The sequence below is a fragment of the Anastrepha obliqua genome, chromosome 3 (genome assembly GCF_027943255.1).
Source record: "Anastrepha obliqua isolate idAnaObli1 chromosome 3, idAnaObli1_1.0, whole genome shotgun sequence".
NCBI lineage: Eukaryota > Metazoa > Arthropoda > Insecta > Diptera > Tephritidae > Anastrepha > Anastrepha obliqua.
In genome coordinates this window covers 52,112,698-52,127,840 of record NC_072894.1, presented here as the reverse complement: position 1 = coordinate 52,127,840, position 15,143 = coordinate 52,112,698, and the positions used below count along the sequence as shown (strand labels likewise).

At 36.6% G+C, this 15,143-nt stretch overlaps 2 protein-coding genes across 2 annotated transcripts; both read right to left on the bottom strand.

The window, feature by feature from the left end:
- Positions 1–1,816: 1,816 nt before the first annotated feature.
- LOC129241126 (serine protease 1-like) lies at positions 1,817–2,809 on the bottom strand. The gene is made up of 2 exons (XM_054877307.1): positions 2,553–2,809; positions 1,817–2,433 (listed from the first exon to the last, which is right to left on the bottom strand). Exons 1-2 carry the CDS (start codon positions 2,807–2,809, stop codon positions 1,869–1,871), a joined length of 822 nt encoding a protein of 273 aa, XP_054733282.1. The 3' UTR covers positions 1,817–1,868.
- A 9,438-nt stretch (positions 2,810–12,247) lies between these two features.
- LOC129242639 (serine protease 1-like) lies at positions 12,248–13,188 on the bottom strand. The gene is made up of 2 exons (XM_054879398.1): positions 12,932–13,188; positions 12,248–12,812 (listed from the first exon to the last, which is right to left on the bottom strand). Exons 1-2 carry the CDS (start codon positions 13,186–13,188, stop codon positions 12,248–12,250), a joined length of 822 nt encoding a protein of 273 aa, XP_054735373.1.
- Positions 13,189–15,143: the final 1,955 nt, after the last annotated feature.

Sequence of the window (15,143 nt, the reverse complement as noted above, 5' to 3'; positions counted from 1 at the left end):
ATCCAGTTCAGAGATATAGTGGTCACTGCAAAACGTCTTTTTTAGAGGAGCTCCCGGAGATCAGCTGTAGCTCCTTTCCAAATAAATACTTTTACTAATAACAAGTCTTAAAATACAGTTAAAAATTAACATAATATGTGTACAAATTTTTAGATCAATTAACTTAAAAGTTTTCTCATAACAAATTCTGGAAAATTCGTTTTTTTTCGCCCTTCTAACTATATATAAGCCCTTGAGTTAAACCAAAATATCGTTTTTTGCCATATTTGATTTATAGTAAGAAGTAAATTTTAATTTTACTGTATGTATCATAAAATCAAATTTGTAACTGATTCAGATAGGATCCTAAAAGTAATTACTATATTTTTTGAAACATATTCTGGATATGTTTTTATCTCTGATAAACTGATAGCCCCGCGTGAAGCCAATTATAAATAGGGTGCTCCGCTCTATTGACTTTTGTGACTGCGACAACATCAGCATCTAGAATGCCCTACTAGATAATCTGTCGCATTTTGTACTAGTTTCGATATAGAGGATAAGGGGATGTAGCATGGAACCAATGATGTTTCCTAATGCATGACCCTGTAATGTTTACCAGTTGTAAAAGTGAGAGAGGGCAGTGGAGTGGATTTTCCTGCAGAGTAAACGTATATGCTCGGCTGGGTATTGAAGATCAGTTTCATGTTCTCAAATTACTTTAATGCCTTATGTATGTATTATTATGTATTTTCAGATAAATTCGACTCTCTGTTTGTAAATATGCATACAAGAGTGGATGAGTGTACTTAAATGCATTTGTACTCATGAGGCACTTTTCCACAAGCTTTCTTGCCCTTTAGTATTTAGGTTGGATTTGCATTTATTTTTCGTTTTAGTTATACGAGTATTTTACTTTTCTTTTTTCATACCATTTACCTGTTGTGTGTTTTGCATGTAGGAAAACGTAACATGCTTCACTAAACTCATTTTGAATGCCAATCCATCCATAAATGCCGTTTCGTGGCAAAGAGGCGTAGTTTAGTGCAAGACACATTAGTAAAGTCCAATTTGGTTTTGAGAAAATGGCATAAGTGTGCAAAATATGCGATTTACATTCTTTATTATGTTTCCTGCTACATGAAATGTGGTCACTCATAAAAATATTAGACACACATTGTTTTGAATTGCTATGAGTAATGCAGTGTTGTATGTAAGGTTTTAAGGTTTGCTAGCAAATGTTATTCTTTTAAATCAATTATTTTAAAATTGATTGCATAAACCCACTTGATATATATTAAACGATGAGGTGGAGCTTTGACGTCGTCAAAGGCTTTAACGAGTCTACGAGCGACAAAATCAACATCCTAACACCTTCACGAAATATAAATAGAAATGTACGGCAAAAGCTTAGCAAAGCCAAGAAAGCTGCCAACTACTGGACATTTACTTGTGGAAGCAAGGAACAACCCGTACGCAGCATATGTTCGGGCTAACGTCTGTCTACTAACTGGTCTTACTATTTTTCCAACCACTGTGTTATCAGCCTTCTTAATTTTGACTCTGGGACTGATATTACTTAATTCGCCTTAATCTTGGAAAATATCATATCACACACATCATTTAGTTTTAGATTTTAGCGTCTGCAAATTTAAGATATCCGAAAAATATATCCTCGAAATGAGCCCTAATTAACGACAATATAAGTGTTTAGTACGAAATATTTTATTATGTACACTGCAATAAATCCTGACAACTATTTTCGTACTAGAACATCTGGCTGCACATATTCGGGGTATGGGCCCTGCAGCGTGGAATAATTGAAATGCTCAAATACTTAAGTATGCAAGTCATTTTATTTCATATATTATTGAGTTCACAAAATCGATTTAGTAAGAAATGCCAGTGTTGGTCTTGATCCAGTCAAGGTAGCTGGTCAAACGGGTGAAGGCAGCTGGATAACCCTTAGCGCAGCCAGCTGAAGAACCGAATGAAGTTAAACCGATCTGTACTCCCGAAGAAGCCAACACCAATGGGCCACCTGAGTCACCGTTGCAAGTGGAAACTCCACCAGTTGTGGATACGCAAATGTTAGAAGAAGTAACAATCGAAGTTCCATAAGTGCGGGCACAGACAGTGTTGGTAATAATGCTTAAGGTGGCGTATTGCAAGTTGCTAGTCACACTGGTGGCGGAATCACTGATTTTTCCCCAACCTGAAGCAATGGCAGATTCTCCAGCATATGTAGAGTAGGAGCTGGCAACAGCGGGCAATTCGACGGCTTGAATTTTGCTGGAGTAAGAAACAGATGGAATTTTGATGAGAGAGATATCGTTCTTCAAAGTATTGGAATTCCAGCTGGCGTGGATGATAATATCGCTGCTGGATACAGTGTATGTAGCCTCGGCCGAGGTACGTACAGTGGCACCCAAGTAGACGGTGACAGATGAAACGCTGTAGAAGATTAAGAAATAAATAAAAAGTAAAATTATATTAGTTAAATGCTTCGTAAGCAAATTACTGAATTATATACGAAATAAAATAAAGAATATATTTAGGTATTTATTATTTACCCATCGGTACAGTGAGCAGCAGTAAGGACCCATTGGTTACCAATCAAAGAACCACCGCACCATGCTGACGAAGAAGAGCTCAATTTCAATGAAAGTCCAACTTGGTATGGGAATTGACCAGCGGAAGCGGTTTCACCATTGGTAATACGTCCTTCCAAACTGTCATCCAATACGGGAACAACCAAGTTCCTCTGGTAGAGTACTGGAGAGGCGTAGGAGGTAGCCAAAAGGAGAGCGAAAACTACTAAGAACTTCATGGTGCTGCGAAAACAACTGTTGTTTGCTACACTACAACTCTATGTTTTATACGAAAATTCCGTAGCATACAGCAAATTTTGGAAAATCCATGCACTTTGATTTATTCGAAATTTTGTTTTGATAGCAAATATTTATGAGTAGGGAATTAAGGGGTCTGCCATTTAGTTTAATTTTAAAAGCTTATAACTAATGGTCATAAATTATATTTACTTATCAAATAAATACACTTATCGCGCCGCTACAAGTAACAACAAAGTACGCGTGGTGAAAATCCCTTTAAATGTCATTGTATACAAACTAAAGCCGCAAACTCACAGGATGGCGTTTCTGAATTTTGCTCGCACTCCTCATTCTTGAACCAAGAGCGCCAGTATACCAAGTTCAGTTGAGATATCTGAATTTCTGTTGAGCTATTCATTGCCCATTCAGGCGGAACGTACACACAAGCTCGAGTTTCGTACAGCGATGCGGTTTTTTACAGTTTTTACGGTTTTTTGAATAGAAAATCTACAATTTTCTAGATAATTAAAGCTACGTATAAAAGATCCGTAATTTAGCAAAATTGTGAATATTTTCGATCACTATAAATGTCCAGCAGAGCCTGGAATAAAAAACTAAAGTTTATCAAATAAATTGTGGATAAAAACTAAAAAACAAAATAGTCAGCACTGCTCGGAAGACGAAATTTTACTAATAGCGAACTAAAAAACTAGAAACAAGCGTCCTTGAAGACATCTCAAAGGAAGGATTTATGTGAAAAAGTCAGAAGCAAATTAAGCTTTGAAATATTTGCATATTTGATAACATGAAATTGCTGAGACAGAGTTTCAATAAGGTCTGAGCCTCATTGAATATTTCACCAAAAGAATCAATCGAGGAGGGCGTGGAAATTATCATTTATAATTTATAAATTGTAGACTCCCCACTACATAGAAATATATCAGTAAACAGATAACAATTTCGAAAAAAAACCATTTGTTTCATTTGAACATATAAAATAAATTCGAACTTGAAGTAACCTGTAAATCAAAGTAATTTTCTTAATGTTCCATATAACCTACTGAGGAAATTTTGAAGGTACTAGTGGTGAAGTTCACGTCAAATTTTTTTTCAAAGTTATAAAAATGGCGGTGGTATAAAATATTTGAACTTTTCTTCTAATCATTCGATTTAAATTTTTAATATCAGAAATCAATCGCAAAATAACCACACGAAAAAACCATCTTATTTATTAAAAAAAAAACACATTATTTGAATCAAGCTTTTAAAAACAAAAGTTGCCAATTTAAAAGTACATGGTCTCAAATTTCATGTTTTTTATCATGTCTATACTCTGCAAGTTTCATCGTGGAACCGTCGTAAGATTTCAGCAAAAATGAGATTTACAACTTTGAAAAGTTAAATTTATTATTCCGTTTAAGATATTTTTTTATTAAATTAGTATTAAAATCCGAAAAACCCAACTGTAAGAAACCAAAATCATTTATTTATTAACAAATTTAAAAAAATCACTGTTTCACATGCAAAAGTTTTAGAATACTCTGCCTCTTAGAAACTCGTAATTTTTTTCATATTGAGGTAGTACCTATGGAAGCTTAACAGAAATTTTACGAGGCCTGTGATTTTTTTCTTTCATCATTCGCATTATTATTATTATTATGAAGGGATTTAGCAGTGGGACCTGAAAAATCTATTGTGTGCCTTCATCGATTCAAAGTATTTCTCTGAGCCCGATTTCATCAATAAATGTTCGTATTTCTCCTATTTCATTGCGTTTTGTTTCCTCCACTGGTAAAATATTATATGTATGTTTACGCAGTTGCTTGTCCCGCTTATGTAACAGTGCTGGGCGCGATGCCAGACTACGATAGTGGTTTTAACTTTTGCGTTGCCTCAGTATCCTCGATCTCGCTGCCAACCTCGCCTACTTCTTCTCTTGCGAGAGGTAACAGCGAGGAACTTACAGTGACCTCGCTTTCAGCCACTTCTTCACCTAACTTTACCGCTACGTCTTCTGGTATTTTGATCCCAGTGTTGACGGGATTGAACCTGCTTCTTTAACTGAGCTTTCCGAAACTTCTGTAGGTTTTTTTTACTTTCGATGTCGCTTCACCACAGCTACTCTACTACCGCGACTTTTGTATAAGTGCCGAATCTGCAATATGTAATTGATTGTTTAACTGATGATTAGATTGATGATGATTGATTAGACATCATTTCTCTTCAGAATTTATTCTTTCGTCTGATAGCAAATCGACCACCTGTCGTATAGGAGTAACATCCATGGACACCTAATTAATGTAATCATCGTAAATTATTGGATCCAAAGCTTAGCTGTTGGACCTCTGTGCTCTAACACACCTTATATATCTATTTATTTGAGAAAAAGCCTGGCGTGGTAAATAGTGTGGAAAAGAGACTAATAAAATTAGATAAACGTGAATTTATTTTTACTTCACTTTGAGGTTCCAAAAAACAACTGGTGTTATATAGAAACACACAAAAATGAATTGGTCAAAATTTACACTAAAAAGGGCTCAAAAAGCTTTTAAGACATTCTTTTTAATAGATCAATAAAAAATAAGTTATTGCGTTCCTGACTTAATTTTCAATTTCCCTACAACTTTTTAAATATAATGGTTACAAAGAAATGCTATCAGATGAGTGGAGTTGTAGATATCTTTATTGTCTAGGAGAAAACTCTTAACAAGCACAAGCCCCGCTCTGAAAACTAGAATTTAAGTTCACGGTTATGTGTTTTATTATTTTTTGATAACCCGGAATGAAATTTACTGTTCGACAGTATATATTTACGGCTTTAAACACTGGTTGAAAATATCTTAGAAAATCGATTCAACCCCGCATCCGAAAAAATTTTTGGTTACAGAAAAGTCAAAGCAATTGTGGAATAAATTACGAGGGCGGATCAATAAGTCCGTGACTTTTTGTATTTCTGACCTCTTTACTAAAAAAAAAATACTGCTCCTGTCAACAGGCATCTGTCAGTTGACTCCTGTCAAAATTTGAACGTGTTGCTTCAATTAGTTTGTGTTTTACAGCTACCTTTATCAGACTACCCAGTAATTTGAGGAGAAAATGGAAAAACCTGAATTTCGTGTGCTTATTAAGCATTATTTTTTGCGAAAAAAAACCATTACCGAGACCAAAGCTAAGCTTGATAAATACTATAGGAACTCTGCACCATCGATTTCAATGGTAAAAAAGTGGTTTACTGAATTTCGTTGTGGCCGTACAAGCACTGAAGATGCCGAAAGTCCTGGACGCCCAGTTGAGGTATCTACACCCGAAACAATCTAAAAAATTCACGATATGGTGTTGCCCAACCGAAGATTGAAAGTGCGAGAGATTGTGGAAGCCGTAGGGATCTCGCATGGTTCAGTGGTTTCAATTTTGAATGATCACTTGGGCATGAGAAAGCTTTCCGCAAGTTGGGTGCCGCGTTTGCTCACAGTCGACCACAAACGCAATCGTGTAACAACTTCACAGGAAGGTTTGGCGTTGTTTAATTGCAATATGGAGGAGTTTTTGCGCCGTTTTGAAACCGTGGACGAAACATGGATCCATCACCACACACTAGAGACCAAACAACAGTCGAAACAGTGGCTTTCTAAGGGTGAATCGGTGCCAAAGAAGGCCAAGGTGGGTTTGTCAGCCAATAAAGTTATGGCGACTGTTTTTTGGGATGCACGCGGGATAATCCACATTGACTACCTTCAAAAGGGAAAAACAATCAATGGGGAATATTATGCCAACATATTGGACCGATTCAATAACGATTTGAAAAAAAACCGACCTCATTTGGCCAAGAAAAAAGTTCTTTTCCACCAAGTCAATGCAAGGGTGCACACTTGTGCAGTTGCCATGGCAAAAATACATCCACCCTATTCTCCAAATTTGGCTCCGAGTGACTACTTCTTGTCCCCAAACCTGAAGAAATGGCTTGGTGGAAAAAGATTTGACTCCAATGATGATGTCATCTCGCAAACAAAGGCCTATTTTGAGGACCTCGTTAAATCATATTTTTTGGAAGGGATAAAAAATTGGAGAAGCGTTGGACAAAGTGTATAGAACTCAAAGGAGACTACGTTGAAAAACAAAATTATTTATTTATCAAAAAGTCTATGTTTTATTCCAAAAGTCACGGACTTATGGTTCGCCCTCGTATACAACACAACCGCAAATTATATACATTTGGTAAAACAAATATGGTGAATTGTTCATTTAAAAAGCGCGTGTTACACATTTTTTCTATTGGACTGTTGGTACAACTATCCTCTATAGTGTCGCAAAGTTTGAGCGTGATCAGTCAACCGCAGGTGTACTCTGCGATTTTCACTCTGGATAAAAATATCGAACAAAAAATTTGTCTTAAGTTTTGTGTTTTGAACGGGATTTCGTGTGCCGAATCGTTGAAAGTGTTGCAAAAAGACTATGGTGGGTGTGCTTTATCAAAAACACGGTTCTACGAGTGGTATAAGGCTTTCCCAGAGGGCCAAGAAGTCGTGGAAGATTTGCCTCGTCAACTGATGAAAACGTCGACAAAGTCAAGGAAGTGTTGTTGGAAAACCATCACCATAAATTGGCTGATCGACTCGTTAAAAGAGAGTCGAATTTCTTTCAAAAAATTCATCGGAAGAAGGTGACTGAAGACATGCTTGAGCAAGTAAATTCGGACCCAACATTTAACCAGTGCATCATAAAAGGTGATGAGACGCGGGTATATGAGTTTGACATGCAAATCAGTCAACAGGTGGCTGAATGGCGCTAACAGGCGAAAACAATTGATTCTTACGCGGGTATAACGTAAGAAAATAACATTCCCTGCTACGAATAGTAAGCAAAACCGTGAAAAGTAATGCCTAATTCAAACGAAAATAATTTTGCTTTGTATTATATTTATGGTAATATGAAACTTGAAGAAAGTGCTAAAAAGAAAAACGATTGTCAGATGCTATTTAGAGAATTGGATGCTAAGCCTAACATGACAAGAAGTCCTTATGACGAAGTGGCCACTAAATTAAATGCGTTTGGACCTCCGCAAAAAAGTGGGATTAAATTGAAAAAGGTTACTATGAGCCCGCTACGAGCTCGGTGACGAATTCGTCATTTATTAATAAATGTACTCTTATGTATCTATATGAAGATCCACATAGAAACCCAAATGCGAAATTCTTTGTACGATTTTATTCATAAATTTGGGCTGAGTTTAAAATTCGGACTAAATGGAAGTAGCTGACAAGCAAAGAAATCAGTGTCGCGAGCGGCGGTCCATTCCAACACTCAATATAGACCGAAGTACAGAAGTCCATCGACCGTACCCTATATACTGATGTCCCCGGCAGCGGCCACAAGTAGAACGGTACTTGGAATGGCTACACCTGCAAACACCATCTATAACAACACCACCTACCATTACACTACCAACGACATTATGACCTGCACCATCGTCACCAAAATCTACTTTATCAACAATAACTTCCATAGACTAAAAATACCAACAATGAAAGCAACCAAGCGCACGTGTACTCAAAAGATTATATGTTATGTATAAAGACATAAGTACCTATGTAAACACTATTTTATATACTTAGTACTGTCATAAGTTCTATTGCAAGTTAAGACCGTTATATATTAGATAGGAAATTGTAATACTTTTTTTAATGAAGTAAGTTTCATTTAATCATATAAATAAAACAAGAAAATAAAAACTCCACTATTTTAAATTTTCATTCGAAATGATCACCGTTTGCTCTTACACAAGCCTTCAAACGATTAGGTCATTCAGCTATTGCAGCTCGCACGATTTCCATAGATATTAACGTCGCTGCTCGAACCAAAGATTGTTGGAGACTCTCCGAATTTTCGGTCTTCGACAGGCCATGTTCTCCAATTCTGATCATACAACAAATATCGAGCATTGAAAAGAATAAAGAAGTGGCTACATGGAGCAAGAGCGGGCTACTGAGTAATTAGATTTCAGTCGTCAACAATGCCAACACCACCTTTAATAAGTTTGTAAAAATCAATAATTTCGACGAATCCACTGAGGTGAAAATGTGCCTCATCACTGAAGATATGCATTTTGATTTGAACGCCCGTTTTCATAATAAGCCTGAATAACTTTAACGCATTGTTCGATTGTCTATCTTTCCATTATTCAAATTGAATTAGTCTGAAATTGAAAAATGTCAAATGAAATGCAGAAAAAAGCTAGGCGTTTAGGTGTGGTTTACATTCAACATCAGCCCTTGAAATTTAACCACCCTTTACATATTTATGTCACTGTTGCAAAAAGTTATATTGACTTACTTAATATTTTATTTTAATATTAATAAATACATATCAAAGCCGATCACTTTCCTCTTATTCCATTTAAATTGTAGGAGATTAAAAAATACCTTTTTGTACTTTTTAAGTTTTTTTGTATCGAGCTTTTTTCGGCAATTGAATAAATACAGGCAAAGGTATCGTTAAGTGCGTATAAATTTAGCTATTTTTCTATCTTTTATTTATTTATTGTCCATTTATTTTTACTATTTTATCACACGGCAGGAAAGCTGCCCAAACAATACTAATGTAATTTTTTCGAGTTAAGTGGTTGCAAAATAATAAATATCTAAATCCAACATATACGTATCGTTTTTTTTGGCATTTGAGATACATATAATATATCCCTTTATATATGAGGCATTCTTCGTCAACTGAATCAACCTACTATCCTAAATTGGTTTAAATTATGTGCCTCACTCCCACTAACTTTCTCCATTGCATCAACCACTCAGTCTGCTGGAGGTCGCATAATGGTATTAAAACAGCACTTTGGTGCTTTTTGGCGAGTGCCAGAGTGGTACTTCAACCATGCCTTAGTCTTAAATTTTTTTTAATACATCAGATTACATCGTCGATCGGAGTTCTCTTTTTTTTTGGTCGTCTGCATCCACACCATTCACCTTTCAATCAGAAAGGTATTTTACAAATTTAAATTTTAAATAAAATCGACATACGTTCTACGTGCGCCGTTTCATTAGAAACATTCTCATTGGTATATTTCGACATAAAGAAAAATTTAATACATAATACTGACGTTGACGAGCGCCTGGTAGTGTGAAAAAGGTACTTTGAAAGGACATTAAACATTTTGCATAATGAGGGCAATGACCAATAGATTGCAGACCACCCAGCAAACATTAAATATGCGACGCCATTTTAGCGCACAAACCTGGAAAACTTCTGGAAGCGACAACATAACTTACCAGTAGAGTGTTTTAAAGCAATGCCGGCCAGCATGGAAGGGAAATTGAATAGCTTGTTTGTGCGAGTGTGGAATACAGAAAGTATTCAGACAGGTTTGAAGGAAGCAGTACTAAAAATTTTTCAAAACAACGTTATTTGTTGAAAGTTTTTAAGTATTTTAGACACATATAGATGTTTTTTAAAATAAATCAAGTATAAATTTAGATTCTTCCAGGTTTCTCTATTTTTACTCAAAATACGGCTCCTAGCAATTATAGGGGAAGAATGGCATCATTTAAGCGTCCCCCATGAGCACGTCTACAGGTAGAATACTAATACCATGTCTTAAAATACAGTTAAAAGATAATAAAATATGTGTACAAATTTTTAGATCAATAAATTTAAAAGTTTTCTCACAAAAATTTTTGGAAAATTCGCTTTCTAACTATATATAAGCCCTTGAGTCAAACCAAAATATCGTTTTTTTTTTTCAAAATATTAAAAGTAATAAAAGCTAGTTATTTTGTCATATTTGATTTTTAGTAAGAAGTAAATTTTCATTTTACTGTATGCATCATAAAATCAAATTTGTAACTGTGCTCCGATAACGCTGATTCAGATAGGATCCTAAAAGGAATTACTATATTTTTTGAAACATATTCTGGATATATTTTTATCTCTGATAAACTGATAGCCCCGCGTAAAGCCACGTATAAATAGGGTGCTCCGCTCTATTGACTTTTGTGACTGCGACAACATCAGCATCTAGAATGCCCTACTAGATAATCTATTGCATTTTGTACTAGTTCCGATCTAAAGGATATTCGGATGTAGCATGGAACCAATGATGTTTCCTAAAGTATGACTCTGTAATGTTTACCAGTTGTAAAAGTGAGAGAGGGCATTAAATTGACTGTTAACCAACAAATGGTTACACGTAGATTTTCCTGCAGGGTAAGGGTATATATTCAGCTGAGTATTGAAGATCAGTTTCATGTTCTCAAATTACTTTAATGCCTTATGTATGTACAATATTATTATGTATTTTCAGATAAATTCGACTCTCTGTTTGTAAATATGCATACAAGAGTGGATGAGTGTACTTAAATGCATTTGTACTCATGAGGCACTTTTCCACAAGCTTTCTTACCCTTTAGTCTTTAGGTTGGATTTGCATTTATTTTTCGTTTTAGTTATACGAGTATTTTACTTTTCTTTTTTCATACCATTTACCTGTTGTGTGTTTTGCATGTAGGAAAACGTAACATGCTTCACTAAACTCATTTTGAATGCCAATCCATCCATAAATGCCGTTTCGTGGCAAAGAGGCATAGTTTAGTGCAAGACACATTAGTAAAGTCCAATTTGGTTTTGAGAAAATGGCATAAGTGTGCAAAATATGCGATTTACATTCTTTATTATGTTTCCTGCTACATGAAATGTGGTCACTCATAAAAATATTAGACACACATTGTTTTGAATTGCTATGAGTAATGCAGTGTTTTATGTAAGGTTTTAAGGTTTGCTAGCAAATGTTATTCTTTTAAATCAATTATTTTAAAATTGATTGCATAAACCCACTTGATATATATTAAACGATGAGGTGGAGCTTTGACGTCGTCAAAGGCTTTAACGAGTCTACGAGCGACAAAATCAACATCCTAACACCTTCACGAAATATAAATAGAAATGTACGGCAAAAGCTTAGCAAAGCCGAGAAAGCTGCCAACTACTGGACATTTACTTGTGGAAGCAAGGAACAACCCATACGCAGCATATGTTCGGGCTAACGTCTGTCTACTAACTGGTCTTACTATTTTTCCAACCACTGTGTTATCAGCCTTCTTAATTTTGACTCTGGGACTGATATTACTTATTTCGCCTTAATCTTGGAAAATATCATATCACACACATCATTTAGTTTTAGATTTTAGCGTCTGCAAATTTAAGATATCCGAAAAATATATCCTCGAAATGAGCCCTAATTAACGACAATATAAGTGTTTAGTACGAAATATTTTATTATGTACACTGCAATAAATCCTGACAACTATTTTCATACTAGAACATCTGGCTGCACATATTCGGGGTATGGGCCCTGCAGCGTGGAATAATTGAAATGCTCAAATACTTAAGTATGCAAGTCATTTTATTTCATATATTATTGAGTTCACAAAATCGATTTAGTAAGAAATGCCAGTGTTGGTCTTGATCCAGTCAAGGTAGCTGGTCAAACGGGTGAAAGCAGCTGGATAACCCTTAGCGCAGCCAGCTGAAGAACCGAATGAAGTTAAACCGATCTGTACTCCCGAAGAAGCCAACACCAATGGGCCACCTGAGTCACCGTTGCAAGTGGAAACTCCACCAGTTGTGGATACGCAAATGTTAGAAGAAGTAACAATCGAAGTTCCATAAGTGCGGGCACAGACAGTGTTGGTAATAATGCTTAAGGTGGCGTATTGCAAGTTGCTAGTCACACTGGTGGCGGAATCACTGATTTTTCCCCAACCTGAAGCAATGGCAGATTCTCCAGCATATGTAGAGTAGGAGCTGGCAACAGCGGGCAATTCGACGGCTTGAATTTTGCTGGAGTAAGAAACAGATGGAATTTTGATGAGAGAGATATCGTTCTTCAAAGTATTGGAATTCCAGCTGGCGTGGATGATAATATCGCTGCTGGATACAGTGTATGTAGCCTCGGCCGAGGTACGTACAGTGGCACCCAAGTAGACGGTGACAGATGAAACGCTGTAGAAGATTAAGAAATAAATAAAAAGTAAAATTATTATAGTTAAATGCTTCGTAAGCAAATTACTGAATTATATACGAAATAAAATAAAGAATATATTTAGGTATTTATTATTTACCCATCGGTACAGTGAGCAGCAGTAAGGACCCATTGGTTACCAATCAAAGAACCACCGCACCATGCTGACGAAGAAGAGCTCAATTTCAATGAAAGTCCAACTTGGTATGGGAATTGACCAGCGGAAGCGGTTTCACCATTGGTAATACGTCCTTCCAAACTGTCATCCAATACGGGAACAACCAAGTTCCTCTGGTAGAGTACTGGAGAGGCGTAGGAGGTAGCCAAAAGGAGAGCGAAAACTACTAAGAACTTCATGGTGCTGCGAAAACAACTGTTGTTTGCTACACTACAACTCTATGTTTTATACTAAAATTCCGTAGCATACAGCAAATTTTGGAAAATCCATGCACTTTGATTTATTCGAAATTTTGTTTTGATAGCAAATATTTATGAGTAGGGAATTAAGGGGTCATTTATAATTTGTCGGTCTGCCATTTAGTTTAATTTTAAAAGCTTCTGGTCATAAATTCTATTGACTTATCAAATAAATGCACTTATCACGTCTCTACAAGTAACAACAAAGTACGCGTAGTGGAAATCCCATTAAATGTCATTGCATACAAACTAAAGCCGCAAACTCGCAGGATGACGTTTCTGAATTTTACAAAGCTCGCACCCGTCATTCTTTAACCAAGAGCGCTGCCTGAGGCGTACACGGCTTGTTTGGATATACAAAATTTGAATTTCAGGAATCAACCTGTGCATGGAGGGGTAAATAGAAATACGGTGACTGTTCCCATGAATACCATGAGTGGGGATTCTAAGCCTCATCCATCTGTTTCGAAGTTTAGCGGTAACTTTCGGCCCACAGGAAATGATTATAGGTTCGTATTTAGGCCTCGGAGTGGTTCCTTCCAGAATCGCACATTTACCCGAAAACCGCAAATGTATCGACCAGTGGCAAAATGGAAGTGGATCCTTCTGCACAAACTCGTCGGAGTTTCTCGAATAAACCTCAGCAATGATTCTCGTTTAAAAGGAAACTCGGCTCAGATAATTACCCCCAGAAACAGCAGAGGATGTACCATATGGAGGCAATTGATGAAGAGTATGCCCAAGTAGTAGGGGATAATGTGGAAGACCAAGTAAATTGTATGACAGGAGCCTATCCAGCTTACCTTACATAGAGTATGTAGGTAACGACGGCACTCCCTTGAAATTCCTTGTAGACACTGGCGCAAATAAAAAATTTTATTAATTCAACCCTTTCCCTTAGACACTTAGAAAGCCTTTTTTCGTATGTTCGGCCGGAGGGCGCATAAAAATCACTGAAGAAGTTAGTGGCAGATTTTTCCAACGTGCGGGAAACGATACCTTTGTAACATTTTACGTACTGCCGGGTCTCGTTTCCTTTGATGGTATTATTGGCGATGATACCCTAAAGGAACTGGAGGCTATAGTAGACCGCAAGGAAAATGTACTAATTTTGAAACCTAATATTAGAATTCCCCTTTTAGAAAAATCTTCCAGACAAATTAACCAAATTTCCGATAATAACATTTCAACTAGGGCACAGGAAAAACTGCAACCAATCATTAAAAATCACGAACAACTTTTTGATCTAATAAGTGACAGGGAAATTGTCGATACTACAGTAAGGGCGGAGATTAGAACGACAACGGCAGAGGCCATTTACACTGAGAGTTACCCATATCCTGCCTGCATGAGGGAGGAGGTTGAAAGGCAGGTCGAGGAATTGCTTGAGGAAGGCATTATTCGTCCTTCGAAAAGTCCATACAATTCCCCAATCTGGATTGTCCCCAAAAAGCCAAAACCTTCGGGAGAAAGGCAATATAGAATGGTGGTTGATTTCAAGCGCCTAAACGCCGTAACAATTGCTGACACATACCCCATACCAGATATAAATGCAACTCTCGCCAGCTTAGGCGCTGCAAAATACTTTACAACGATTGATTTAACTTCCGGGTTCCACCAAGTTCCAATGAAAGAGTGTGACATACCAAAAACTGCTTTCTCAACGATGAATGGAAATTTTGAATTTCTTAGGCTTCCATTCGGACTAAAGAACGCCCCTGCCATTTTTCAACGCATGATAGACGATGTTCTCAAAGAATATATTGGGAAGATCTGCTACGTGTATATTGACGACATCATAGTTTTTGGCAAAAGTGAAGAAGAGCACCTAGAAAATGTTAGCACGATCTTTGCAAGGCTTCTGAATGCAAACCTAAAAGTTAATTTGGAAAAAG